At 38.1% G+C, this 13,986-nt stretch overlaps 1 protein-coding gene across 2 annotated transcripts; it reads left to right on the top strand.

Moving 5' to 3' along the window:
- Window positions 1–182: 182 nt before the first annotated feature.
- LOC138026515 (N-acetylated-alpha-linked acidic dipeptidase 2-like) lies at window positions 183–13,773 on the top strand. 2 transcript variants are annotated; one of them, XM_068873896.1, is made up of 16 exons: window positions 183–484; window positions 2,134–2,542; window positions 3,477–3,648; window positions 3,840–3,930; window positions 4,518–4,604; window positions 4,860–4,945; window positions 6,146–6,238; window positions 6,571–6,644; window positions 6,711–6,774; window positions 8,168–8,232; window positions 8,896–8,951; window positions 9,471–9,561; window positions 9,950–10,154; window positions 10,789–10,870; window positions 11,388–11,480; window positions 13,091–13,773. In XM_068873896.1, the coding sequence occupies exons 1-16, from the start codon at window positions 258–260 to the stop codon at window positions 13,284–13,286; spliced, it is 2,091 nt and encodes a 696-aa protein (XP_068729997.1). In that variant the 5' UTR covers window positions 183–257; the 3' UTR covers window positions 13,287–13,773. The 2 variants fall into 2 exon arrangements, with proteins under 2 accessions (XP_068729997.1, XP_068729996.1); XM_068873895.1 differs by having other exon boundaries at window positions 218–484; window positions 8,171–8,232; window positions 13,091–13,424.
- Window positions 13,774–13,986: the final 213 nt, after the last annotated feature.

Raw genomic sequence — 13,986 nt, 5'->3', positions numbered from 1 at the left:
TAATTCTGTTCCACAGATTTAATCATTTGGAAACTCCTGCCAGAATTAAAACGAAACAAATTGTAGTCTACCAATAAAATTCAATACTCTTGACAAGTAGAGCAGTACTTGTCAGTTATGCTCAGTACAGCCAGCCGTCCAATGTTGACACAAGACTCCCTTAAAAAAGATAATTTCCATATGAAAGGGAATCGACCGCAATAAGAGAAGAGAGCTAGTTAGACCGCCAAAGTGGTTTTTCCAACGAAATGTGATATATGGGAATGTCGGTGCAAAAGAAATTCATTTGCGGTCTTGCGTCATTTGTTTTGTTTACTGGCGTCGTTGGGTTCATCATAGGATTCTTTGCGCGCGGGTCGGAGAAAAAGACATGTGAGCAAGGTGATAGTGCGAAAAGAGAAAACACAGACACAACCGAGAGATCGATATTGGAAAAAGAAGTTTTTGAGCTAGTTTCTGCACAGAGGATCCTCGATTATCAAAGGTAAGAATCGCTTTGAAGCTTGCAAGTGTGTCAGTAATGGTTTATTCATGTTGCGCACAAAGCGCAAGATATGATTCGTGGAAGAGGAGTGTGTGGCGTGATCTCAATGATCCTTTCAAGGGTTTAAGTCTACGTGGGGCGTGGGTTTTTTAGGCTTCTTTGCAAATACTGCTTCTTTATTGAAAATGATCGTTTCTCTCCCGCATGACTGATAAAACAATTCAGGTATATTAATCTTAATAGTCTAAGTTCTTTTTGGGCCGTTATTGAATACAGATTGCCCTTAAAGGAGTATCAGACTGTTATTTTGAGAGGGAGTCTTGATGGAGTGGTAACAGATAATATAATATTTTGCAGCGAATTCAGCCGAGTATTACAATAAGTGTATATCAGACTCAGTAACACTTAGACTATCAATTTAATGACGAGCTTTGACTATGATGGTTTTAGAAACAAACAAGAGCGCTAGGTTTGGTTAACTAGAAACAGTGGCTCAGATTGGGGATGATGAGCCAAACATTCAAATTGAAACAAGATGATTTTATCCATCAAAGTCAAGTACTCTTAAGTCAGATTAAACGAAATTGTTACATAGAGTCGGTTTTCCGATTTAGCTGTTAGCTTTGACAACCAGGGCCGAGTTGGACGCAAAATGGTTATCGTAGAGTGTTCCCATAGTCTCTACGTTGTCATAGTAATTAACTTTAATTGGCAAGAATTAAGCCTCGATCCCGCTAGATATTAAAATTAACCAGTTCGGCACTGTTTTGGTTCAATTATCAGCCGAGTTTGCCATTTCAAGATTTTTTTTAGAAAAATTAGAATTCAATCAAATTTTTGTAAAGGCAAAGTTTGTTTTAATTAAGTTTGCGTACCACTCCGAATTTGCAACATTCGTTCTTTTGTTTTGCAATAACGTAATTTCCTCATGTGAAACTAGGAGAGTATGGAATGAACTCTTGTTCTTTGGCCATCGAAGCGCAATAACAAATAAATCAGAAATGGCGGCGATAAACACCGTGAGGGTGAAGCGACAGGGAAAATTTTGTCAGAATCGGAATTACATTTAACTCTATTATACAAATAATCTATTGATTACTCAGTGCCTCTTTTTTTCTATTGACGATGGAGCTGTCTTTCCTCTGAACTAATTAACGCTAAATCGCTGTCAGCACTGGCATATTCAAAAGAGTTTTTCAGTGGCGTCATGATCTTTTACACAGCAAGTTCAAGTTCAAGTTCAAGTTCAAGTTCAAGTTTATTATAAACAATTACGGTTAAATTTTACAATGAACACTACACGCGTATAGCAATGCTAATTAAGGCGTGCAGTGTAATGGCGTACATGGCACTAAACTTACTAGAAACGATGTTAAGACAAGAAACAACCTCACTATACACATTGGGCCAATACACAATTGCAATAGACAGACTCAAAAAACGTTGCATGTTATATAAATATTATATAAATATTATTAAGTGAATAGCCTCTATATAACGATGCCCTCGTTACAACGAAAAAATTCTCGGTCACGCTTCTAAAATGTAAAAAAACAAGTTAACTTTAAAGAAACCCCAATTTATTTGCAAATACTTTGACTCTTTGTTAAAAAGTCAAGTTCCACCTTATTGTATCATCTTTTTGTCAGGAATTGCCCGGACGAATTTGATATCGCTGGAAATGACAGTTGCACGCATGCGCACAAGATCATCAAGGAATGGAAATCAATGGGCCTTGACACGGTGACACTAAATCGATACGAGGTGTTGCTCTCCTATCCCACGAGACCGAGCAAACTGTCATTAGTTGATCAAACTGGAAATGTGGTTTATTCTTTAAATTTAAAAGCAACGAACTCGTGGCACGTTTTGGATAATGTTACACCTACCATGTTCCCATTACTCACTTTTTATTCAAAGTCTGGAATATCGTCGGGTAAACTGTTATACGTTAATTACGGAAGACAAGGAGACTTCAAATATTTAAAAGAAAGAAACATCTCTTGTAAAGGAAAGATTTTGATCCTTAGGTATGGAAAGATCCATGAAGGAACAAAGGTATGAAGTATTTGTAATTTCTCTTAATTTTATTTATTTTAGAGCTATTAAAGCAAAGGATTTTTTTTTGGCGAACGTTACCTCCTGCAGCCAAAAGAGTGCGACGCCGGTTTACATTCTTTTATGGCCAATCGAAGACCATAGGGAGATTTAATTTAGACACACTGCCATGAAATGACAAACGACAGGAAAACTAAATAACAATTGATTGATATCAGGCCATTTTCAGATTTCTAAGAGTTTTTAAACTAGAAAGAAATCAGAATGATTTTTTTTTGTAAATTATCACAAAAGAAAGTCCTAGTTTTGCTTTACAATAGCCGCAAACGAGGATCAAGATCTCACGCAAAAGAGGCAAGAGAGAAATAACGAAAATGACTATCGCGACGGCGATGGCAACGACGTCAAAGTCGATGTTGATGATGACACCGATTCTACTGTCGATGCTGATGGTGATGATGATAAGAACGATGATGATGATGCCGACGACGACGACAAACGACGATGACGACGAAACGTATACGACAACTTAGACGGTGATTATGATGATGATGACAACGATGAAACAAAGTCTATGACGATAATAATGATGACCATGATGATGATGATGATGATGACGATTAATTGACGAACAGAAGTATTGACACAGGATGAAGTCTATAGCACACATCAATTGCACATTTAAAATCTTAATTCGTGCGTTTTGATATATGTTTCTTTACATGTAAATCTACTGTATATTTTTCTAAAGGTCGATAAATAAAGTTATTAAAGTTACTAGATTGTCTCCGTCCTTTTTAATTGGCCAAAGAATTATTTTGGTTTTGGTTTTACGACACTCGATTGAAACTTGCTCTCTTGTTATTATTATTATTATTATTATTATTATTATTACTATTATTATTATTATTATTATTATATATTTACTCAAAAGGTTTCCAACGCACAAAAATGGAACGCTGCAGGAGTTTTGTTGTATCTGGATCCTATTGATGTGGTCAATAGCACAAAACAGGAATCACTTACAAAAGATTATTGGTATCCTAGTGTTATTAGCGAGTGGGCCAATAGAGGAGATTCGTTTACGCCTGGTTACCCAGCTAAAGGTGAGTTTTAGGGGAACGAAGAGAGATATGCAAGCATCTTTTTCGTAAACTTAAATACATTCCTTCTTTTCTTTCTTTTGGTGATAGGATTGTAAGGTGTATCTGCACCATATCCACCACGGTTCGTTTCGAAATTAAAAATACCAAGATGGCAATTTTAAAACTGTCTATTTTCTATTCATTTTACATAGCTAGGGTATCCAGAAAGTCATTGGATGATATTAGTTTGACCGACATTCCAGTACAACCGATATCAAATGATGAAGCTGAAAAGTTATTAAGGTAATCGGCTACTGCTACAAATTGACCTTATCGATATGTGAATGTTTTCCAGTTGGCTCCAAAGGTATACACAATACATGGAAGCATTTTAAAGTCATGTTTGAAGCACTCTGGGTATTTTGTCACCTTTGTTCGACAAGAACAATTGTAACAGTTCTTTTAGTTTGCAGGTAGTGACCTTAATTAATCTGTACCGTTTAATGGGGTACAAGAACAATTGTAACAGTTCTTTTAGTTTGCAGGTAGTGACCTTAATTAATCTGTACCGTTTAATGGAGTAACATCGAAGGCTGCATCATATTTCGTTTCTCCAATCAGCATACGATGCAACATACTTGTCAAATATTTTGCATTGTTAGCTTTTTGGGCCACTCAACGTATTCTCTTTATTTAATTAAGAGCTAATCTCAAATAATAGATAATAAAAAGAAGTGCGTCTTGCTCAGCTATGCCGACGACTCGATGCTTATCCCAGCCCCTTTCACGCTCTCACGCTTTGCCAGAGGGTCATTTCGTTGAGAAATGGTTCACGATTTTTAGTCTTTCGTCCGCAATTTGTCATTGAAAAATTACTTTTTTGTTTGCAGAATTTTGAACAACACTATGGCGCCAAACCATTGGCAGGGTGGGCTGAGCTTAAGATACTATTTACAAATGGATCCACATGATACAAGGTAACACTGAATACATGAGTTTCGCATTTTTAAATGGAAATAACTGAGACCAAGATTAAATCTGTTACGTTGGACCTTTCTGATTTTATGGTTATGACTAAACTACGTAAAGAAGAAATATTGTTTCAGAATAATCATTACCGGTACGTGATAAAATGGAGTATCATTTATCAACCCTTTCACACATTCTACAAAGATTGCGATTTTTTTATAGATCACAGAAATAACTGTTTTATTATTGCAATTTTACAACAGAAATGCCAGTTTGAACGTGAGTCTTGCGCGAGCTAAAACTCCAGTCTGCAATGCTGTCGCAACAATCAAAGGTGACCAAGAATCTGGTGAGGAAAACCAAAGCCACAAACCACCAACAAAGGCCTAGAGGGTGTCAGATTTAAATCATCTATCTGTAAATTAAGGGAGCCTCCTTGTATTGCTATTAGGCTGATTTAGCAACAGAACGGGAACGTCAGTGGCGACGGCGCGCGCAGAAAAAACACCAATGAGAATTCAGAATAGAGTAGACTCCACTCTTTTCTTCTCTATTCTAAATTCTCATTGGTAGTTTTGCTGCGCGCGACGTCGCCACTGAAGTTCCCATTCTGTTGCTAAATCAGCCTATTGTCAAGGGCGCGCCTTAAATGGTTTGGTTTTCAGCAATGTGGTCGGCTTGGCGCAATCTACTGAATGGATTACTGATCGATGAAACCACATAACAGCAAATTAAACAGACAGTAGTCAAATTGAAGGAGTCCAAGTGCTGAAACTGGTAAACTGGTAAACTAAACTGGTTCAACATTTGACTGACATTCTGAGTTCATCAAGTAAAGCTATGATCCTTGCAGTTATGGATGCAATTTTAGAAACTGCGTAGAAGCCTGAAAAATTCAGGACTTCAACGGGGTTTGAACCCATGACCTCGCGGTACCTTCAAACCCCGTTGAAGTCCTGAAATTTTCAGGCTTCTCAACGCAATTGCTAACATTGCGTTTATAACTGCGAGGATCATAGAATAACTTGATTACATATCCGCAATTCAGTATATGATTCATTTCAGATATCGTTTCGTTCATTGATTCTGAGTTTAACAAACGTTTGGGCATATGTTGTGCGAAGGCCGTTCGAACGGTTCCATCTCCGCGAACTGTTTGATTCCGAGGAAGACAGAACAGACTCTAGTTACGCCGCCACAACGTGAGCATGTTAGTGTTCTTCAATTTTTGAACAGACTGTTCAAACTGCCGCTACGCCAACATTTTTGAGAGAGTTTTCAACAGTGTTAAAACTCTCCAGACATTTAACAAAAACTTGAATACGTAAATGAGGCAGGTTTGGAACCGTTGATATATAATTTATGATCGTCTGAACACTTACCATTTTTATCTTGCGTAGTGTTAAATGTGTCCAAATAAAAAGTCTCTTCAACTTCAACTTGAAAAATTGATTAGGAATATGATATTATCTGACAGTCAAAGTTCTTTATTCACATTATTAATGATCGTGTGCTATAGTTAAATCAATTGGCTTTTATGTCGCTCCAGATCGCTACATTCTTCTAGGCAGTGCACGCCCTTTTGCTACAAGTGCGATTCTGATGGAGGTTGCCAGGATCTTATCATCCATTAGAAAAAAAGGTACTTCACGAATATTCTTAGTGAAAACCCTTACACCTACTCATATACTCAAATTTACACATTCAACAAACGCTTGGTTTCTCAAGGGCCTGGTACTTGAAAAAAGTCGTGGAAAAAGGATTGGTTCAAGGTCATGCAAATGGTAAAGAACCTGTCCTAAATGCAATTCGAAAACAATGCAGTTAATCCAGTCAAAATTTCGAAATTTCAGTATCACGTTTTGGCACAAGTGTTATTCATTCACTTCGGAAACGACATCTAATTTGGCCTTTTTATTTTTTTTTTTTTCTTCTCTTTAGTTTTCTAAAAGTAAGTACATAATATCATTTTAGGTTGGTCACCCCAACGAACTATAAAAATATGTAGCTGGGGTGCAGGAAACATTGGATCAGTGGAATGGATCGAGGTAAAGAATTCCCTCTTGAATCATAATTTGATTGCAAGAAAATCATGAAAGATCTTCCTTTTTCAGGAGTATCAACGAGTTCTGGACTCGCGTGTAATCTCTTATCTGACAGTAGACAGCGCTGTGCAAGGTACTCATTTTGATGTCTAAAATCCAAATATGATTTGACAAAAACTTGGTTATGCTATGCTCTGACAGCATAGAATGTATAGAGCACACTTGTCATGAATCCAAAGTATCCCCACTCGAGGAGGATACTTCGGATTAAATCTAAATCCGGATTTTTGAGATTCACCACTTCAGCGTTTTTTGGGAAAGGATTTGAAAAATGTATTTTTGGCAAGCGGTTTTCCATGCAAAAATAATACACAACAGCTACCGAACATGACAGTTTCGCCCAAATGTTTTATCGCTATTTTTGCCGTATGATCGAGCACACCAATAGGTCGAAAATAGTTAGGTTTCCTGCAAATTTCACAGCAGAAATTACACTAAACGTTTCTCCACAGCATAAATATTTTTAGCACCTTTCCTACAGCTAAAAAAGTAGACTGCAAACATACCCTATGAATCGATTTGTACTTTACCACGCATTTTCTTCATTTCTTTTTATCGATCGCTGAGGTTTTTTTTTCTGGTGGCATTTTCATTGAAGAATTTCTCCAAAACAAACCAGTTAACCGCTAAAGTGTTTTTTTCTTGTTTTCGAAATTGCAGCAACTTCGGGTTTGTGTGTTTGCGTTGTCATGAAAAATAATCCTTTTTTGGATTTTGCGTTTTTTTGACGCTGAAGAATCCATTGTTCCGAGATCACAAATCCTTTTTTTTTGGATTTTCCCAACAAAAAAAGTGCCCTTGATTTTTCAATATATTTTAAGCTTTTTGGTCATAGTATTTTGACAATTATTTTGGTCTCGTGCCCATGGTCGCGGAGCCAATGATCAATTACAACCAACCAATCAGTTGTCTCCTTTAAAATAGCTGCGCATCATGAACACGGACTAAATTTAAATTGAAAAAAATTATCATTGGAAGGGGTTCGTGTATGGTGGATATGTACTGTCGTCCCCTCTCTCTTCCTCTCTTGGACTCGATAATTCACTCCCATCTGGCACTAAGTAACGCCCATACCATGATACAAGCACTTATGTCCAGGTTTGACCCTAATTAGATGCAAGCCCAATGTTGACATATCCAACACGAAGTGTCCCTTTAAGTCTAAGCATTTGCTACCTATTTTCAACAATAAGGTAAGGGTAAAGGTTAGCGTTATTTTTAGCTTTGAGTAAATGCAGCAGTTAATCTTCACTTAAAGAGCCGCAGTTGGGGGACACTTTGTGACATAATATGTCTGTATTCTGAGACGCAAGTGATGTTGAAGTTGGCTAGAAGAGCAAGGGGACACTTCGTGACGCTTATTGAAATCAGCGTGCATCTAATTAGGGTCAAGCCGCGTAAATGCACTAGTTTGGTAGTCATAATTGCAAAGATTAAACTTTCCGTGATACAATTTTTTTTTCAAGAAGTTCCTATCGGAGTCAAGTTTCACCCTCTACTAGAATACGTAGCTTTAAAAGCAATAAAGAAGGTGAGATTAAACTACTGGAGTACTGTTGTTGCTGTTTGGTAGATTAAATTTCTCTGTTTTCGCGCACTTAACTCAGGAATGTCACTCGTCACTGATTGCCTTAGCGCACGCTCCGAAAGAAAAGACCAGTATCTTACCTTTTTCCCTTGGCTCGCTTCACCAGCCGCTGTTTCAGGATAAGAGTCCGCGCTCCTTCCCCGATGTGCGGGGAATCGAGCTTACTCTTTCGGAGTTTATTTTATTTGCAAGACAACCCATATGGTCTGATTGTATTTTTAGCAAACTTGTCGCAAAGTGGGATTAAATTCGTTTGCAAAACCCCCATGCTAACTAGATTCGGTGTCTTTCAATCTGCGATCAATTTAATGCTTAGTCCCGTTCAGGGAAATTCGAAACACTCGGGGATGAGTGGATTGCATAATCGTTAATCAAGCCCTGCAACGAAAGACACATAATGATGGCATGGGAGAGAGTTGGACTCGTGTAGTGATCACTGCTTGATTGTTTCGAATCCCTTTCAAGTCTTCATTTTTCCAGAATTGCTTGCAACTGCTTAACTGAGTTACTTATGTACCTGCGGTGGTCTTTCCAAGTCTATAGATGAATTTTTTTACATACTCTAAAATCATTTTAATGTAAGTTATCGAGCATTCTTTCCTTGAGGTCAATTTCGCGGACAGCTCATCTCTGACACTGTACGATAAATGGACGAACACAAGGTAAGGACTGTCATACGAATTGCATTTTTACATGCTATTTTTTTTTAAGACGATCATTGTTCGAATTCGCTTATCAGTATTAATGTGGTGCTCCAGCTCAATCGTTAATAATAGTCATGGAGGTTCTTGTTAAATCTAATCAGGTTTCTAACTAGCTTGAAAGTGCAGTTGGAAAATGCGTATTCTCTTGTGAATTTTTCTATTTCTTTGTAACAGTACAGTCCGGGCTAAGGCTGAGGTGTAACGGGCACCGCTGCCCTAGTTGGTTGAACATCGGACTACCATGCGGTCACCCACTGGTCACGAGATAAGGGTTCGAACCCCGGCCAAACCAATACTTAGGGTCTTAAGATAACTAAGGAGAAAAGACGCTAGTCCTTAACCCTTACAGCCTTTTACGAAAGCTGGGTGAGTGAAACAACAAATAAGCGTTGCATAGCTCCACTTACTCTTTGCTATAAGAGTATTGAAAATATCCTTTTAACGAAATGACTTTTCGTTTTCTGGCGTTTTCCACAGTTCAGTGTCTGAGAATACTGGGAGGAGCTGCTCACCGTTTGTAAACAAAGTCGGGGTGCCTTGTGTCTCTTTGAGCTACACTCCCTATAACGTGAGTTTCATGACCAAATAAATCATGATCAACACAAGAGATTTTCTTTTTTTGTAAAAGGTTAAATCTGTGCAGCCTCGTTCATTTTATATATGCAAAATTAAAGTTTCACACAAAGTTAAAGTTTTGTTGTTTGTTCCGCATATACTCAGGGATGATCATGTCATTCAGGGGAGAGGAAGGGGCTGGCGGGGGGGGTGGGGGCTATAAAGCCCTCACATCACACAGTGCATGTTGTTATCTCCTAAACCTCTTCCTCCCCTCCCCTCATCCCCTCACACTTCCGTGATTCATTCGAACACCTAGCCCCCACTTCCAAACGAACTCTGCGACCCCTGCGATCCCTGCGATTTAAACGTTAACATGTTAGCCTTTTTACTTCAAATAGTTATCCAGTGCTCTCAAGTCACCGGCCGATATCCTCAGAGCACATGTTGCCTTTGTGAAGGTGTTGCTGCACATGACGTTTGATATAACAGGATCGCTATTTATACCATTTTGGGTGGATCAGTATGCAAACGTCCTACGTGAGTGGGTGGAAGACCTGTCTGATATCCACAATGGCACATTAAAAAGTCACAACGTTACATTAGGTACGTGGATGGTTGAAAATATGGGGCTTGGATCCCAGGGTCTAAGTAAAAGCCGATCATTAGTTAAATTGGTATTATATTCATTTAAAAGCAGTTACGTCAACTATTTTGACCGAGAAAAGGTTTATGAATACTTAACATTTATTTTTCCTGATCAGGTTGTAAATCAAAGAAAGATTTTCTAGCGTTGATATAAATTTCAATTCAAGGAGAGCTTAGCAATTTTTTTTTGGCATTTCAAGTGGTCCCCTTGTATTAGAAATTAGTTCAATATATTTCGTGTTTTCTGGACCCTTTGATTGTCCAATATAAATAAAATCGCCACATGCCAAAGAATAATTTACTTAGTAAACGCTGATAGGCAAAGAGAGCCGGAAAATGTGAACCGAAATCCAATTCCATGCTCCGTTACTACAACTTCTTGTTGGTATTATTTTGCGTCCTTTTGTTTGTGGTAGCTCTTGCTGTTATTACGAAAAGAGAATTTTAAACAGGAAAATAATGGATGTCGTTTTGATAAGCTCCTTGTGCAGCTCAAGTAAAACCTGCACATTTGATGCACATCAAAGTTGGTAAGAATCAAACTAAAGCAAAGTTAATATGTGTTAACACGTTTTCTATTTTTTTTCGACAGAATTTTTAATAAAAGCCGCAGAGGAGTTCCAGGTTGCTGCAAAAACATTCCAGGATAGCTTACAAATAGTAAACAATGAAAAGTAATCCATATTACTCAAACAAATATTGCATAAATTAATTTCAGTGATGTTGACATGTTATGATTGTAATTTACAAATGAACGATGTAAAGCAAATTTAAATCACTGCGCGTAAAAACGAAAAAGAGTTTGGTACTTACAATGATTTCATTCTGGTCCTCATCTTGTTTATAACTACGGAGAGGCTTTGGGTGCGAAGACCTGAGTTCCAATACAATGGATATTAGTCAAGGAAAAAGTCGTCAAGAGAAAAATCTTCAACTCCACTGACCCGCATCGCGTTTATTGAGGTCACGCGGGACCTTTGCCCTTTGTGCAAAACGAAAGACGGGGATAGCTTCATTTGGTTAGATAACTATCCATTGAATTACTTTATCTCTGTTGATACTTCTTCATCAATGTCTAATACTTTATACAGTGGATAATGCATGCATTCAGCCTTTCAAACAAACGAAACCCAGCCCCACAAGCTTTAAATGTAAATGTCAGTTTTGACTTTTTAATTTTTACTTTTTCAGCGTTTTACAGGTTCGCATGTTCAATGATCGCTTAATCCAGCTGGAAAGAGCATTCATTGACAAGGAGAGCTTTTCTGCTGGGGCTTCAGGAAGGTAAATACAGCCCCTTGGGGTGTTAGATCGTGTGTCGATAACTGCTATGAAAGCAACTACTTGCGTTATCACAACAGCATCACGCAGTAAATCGAGCAAATAAGAACTACAATACTCGTCACATTTGTTGGAACACCCATCCCCGTTTCCCCCTTCCTCCAATGTTGATTTCCACAACTACTAGTAGTCGCCCGAAAAATTCTCACACAACATTGAATTGGGGGAAGGGGGATGTGGTATAAAATACGATCTTGTAACACGATGATTCTGACCATTCGCTAAGTGTTCCAACTAAATATGTCTAGTATTGTAGGTATCGGAGAGGCTGAACATTTACGCACGCATGCGCTGACGGAATGTTTGAAGACGAGACGAGAAAAATATGCAGTACCTCCAGACGTGGCGCTGGAGCGTCGTACCAAACGAGTCATCCCGGGATTTCGGCCCGTGCGATCGCTTTTGGACGCAGTTGGCCCTTCGCTGCTTTCTGCTACCGACCTCGCCTCCCGGTACGGCATTGAGGGAGGGATATGTCGGCCCCTAAATCATATGAGACAAATCCCACGCCTACTCACAGCTCCAAACCGCCCTTTTCATTACAATTTAACGTAAGATCTCGATGGCTTATATATTCAATAGAAAACTCATTTTATCTGTCATATGGTAAGCACTGGATTCGCAGATTACAAAGTGCACGCATGCGCCCTGCCGAAGGTAACATACATGCATGCATGCATAAAACTTTATTTCATCTCGAATTTCAGAATAATATCTTCGAGACATTACAGCTAACATACATAATATATACAGATACATAACTAAATATTAAATAATATTTAAAGATATATTAATCAAAACGAAAGGCCGCTGTACAAAATCCGGCCCTGGATTAGTTTAAAACCAGTAAACTCAGTGGTACGGGAAAAATCAGGTAGCGCATTTCTCAACGTACTTAGTAAAAACGTAAGAAAAAGAACTAAGACCGTAACTGGTTGTTCTAGGTTTATTGAGGGACAGAATGTAATTTCCACGAACATCATGCGTAACAAGAGAACGGGAGAGAAAACGTATTTTTCATATATGCAGGACAAGCCTTTTCTTTCTGATGTAGAGTTTGACTTAAGTGGTACATAAGAGGACAGGTAATCGCAAATATAAATCTCATTACTCTCTTATTTACATTATACCGTTTCTTGGACAAGAAATTACTAAAGGCCAGGCCGAATTTCCTATGATAAAAAGTCTACGTTAACAGCACGCACCTTCGTCTTTTTTTTTTAACCAATCCTGTGAAGCCTGAGTGAAGCCTTGCAAATGGCTTATAGCATGCGCAGTTTTAATTCACTCATTGGTTGTCAAAAGTTTCTGGGCACGTGTCTGGGAATACAAACAATTAACGTCACAAAGTGTCCCTCAAATGCTGTTCCTCAAGTGAAGGTAAACAGCTGCATTTACCATAACCTAAAAATAATGCTAACCTTTACCCTTTGCTTTGAAGCTTGTAGAATCATGACTAACATGTTGATACCTGAAGTTATTCTTTACCTTAAAAAGACTATTCAATTTCATTTTCGTAAAGCGCATATTATTTTTTCGATTCTATTTTGCAGGCACGTTGTGTTTTCATCAACCCAGAGCCAATTCTCTGCGACATCTGAAAATAAGTTTTCTGGCATAACGGATGCAATTCACAGAGCTCAATACAAAGGAGATGAATTGGCATGGCACCAAGTTAGGAGACAGATCTCCATAGCGATTCATGCATTTCGCTCGGCTGTCTTGATTTTAAAGCCCACAGATTCTTAACTTCACGGAGCGAAAACGTTAATTCTAAATGTCGTATTGTGTGCCAAAATAACAGTGATGATCACAAAGTAGTTGTTCAAGTTGGGCAGAACGTTGAAGGAAGATTTGTTTGTTAGTTAACTAGGCAGGTTCCCAATTTCAATTGTATATTGAATGTACAAAAAGCGGCACAATATGGATAGGCGTGTGTCATTGAATTGTGTGCACCGTCGTATGCTGAATCTTGAATGATAAGTCATATAATAGGAATGCCACGGGGTTAGTTATCCCGTGTCACGGTCATATAAAATATGCAGTCAAACAGAATGCAGTAAGGCTGTTTTGTATTCATCCAAATTTCAGTATTTTTGGAATGTTTTTAAAAGTTACGCAAAGCACCTATAGTGATAAGTGCGAACCGTGGAACCTGAAACAGAACGTAATAAAAGGTGTTTTAGTGAGGTTATTAGTCACTTAACAACAATAAAGGATGTGCTTTTCTGGCTCTACATGACGAATTCTCACTTGGCTTAACAGTATTTTAAGATTCTGTAACATTTCAAGATGTTTCTATCAGTCTACCTACAGGGTAGCAAATTGAGGAGAACCAGTTTTTTAACAGAACGTTTTGACTGAGATTAACCAAAGTACATGTAAAAACATACCCAGCAAGCTGAGAGTCAAGAGCGTCTTAATTTATTTTTCTCGTTTTGTTTTTGTT

Source organism: Montipora capricornis, chromosome 12 (assembly GCF_036669925.1).
Source record: "Montipora capricornis isolate CH-2021 chromosome 12, ASM3666992v2, whole genome shotgun sequence".
Classification (NCBI taxonomy): Eukaryota; Metazoa; Cnidaria; class Anthozoa; order Scleractinia; family Acroporidae; genus Montipora; species Montipora capricornis.
This window is presented reverse-complemented; position numbering and strand designations above follow the sequence as displayed.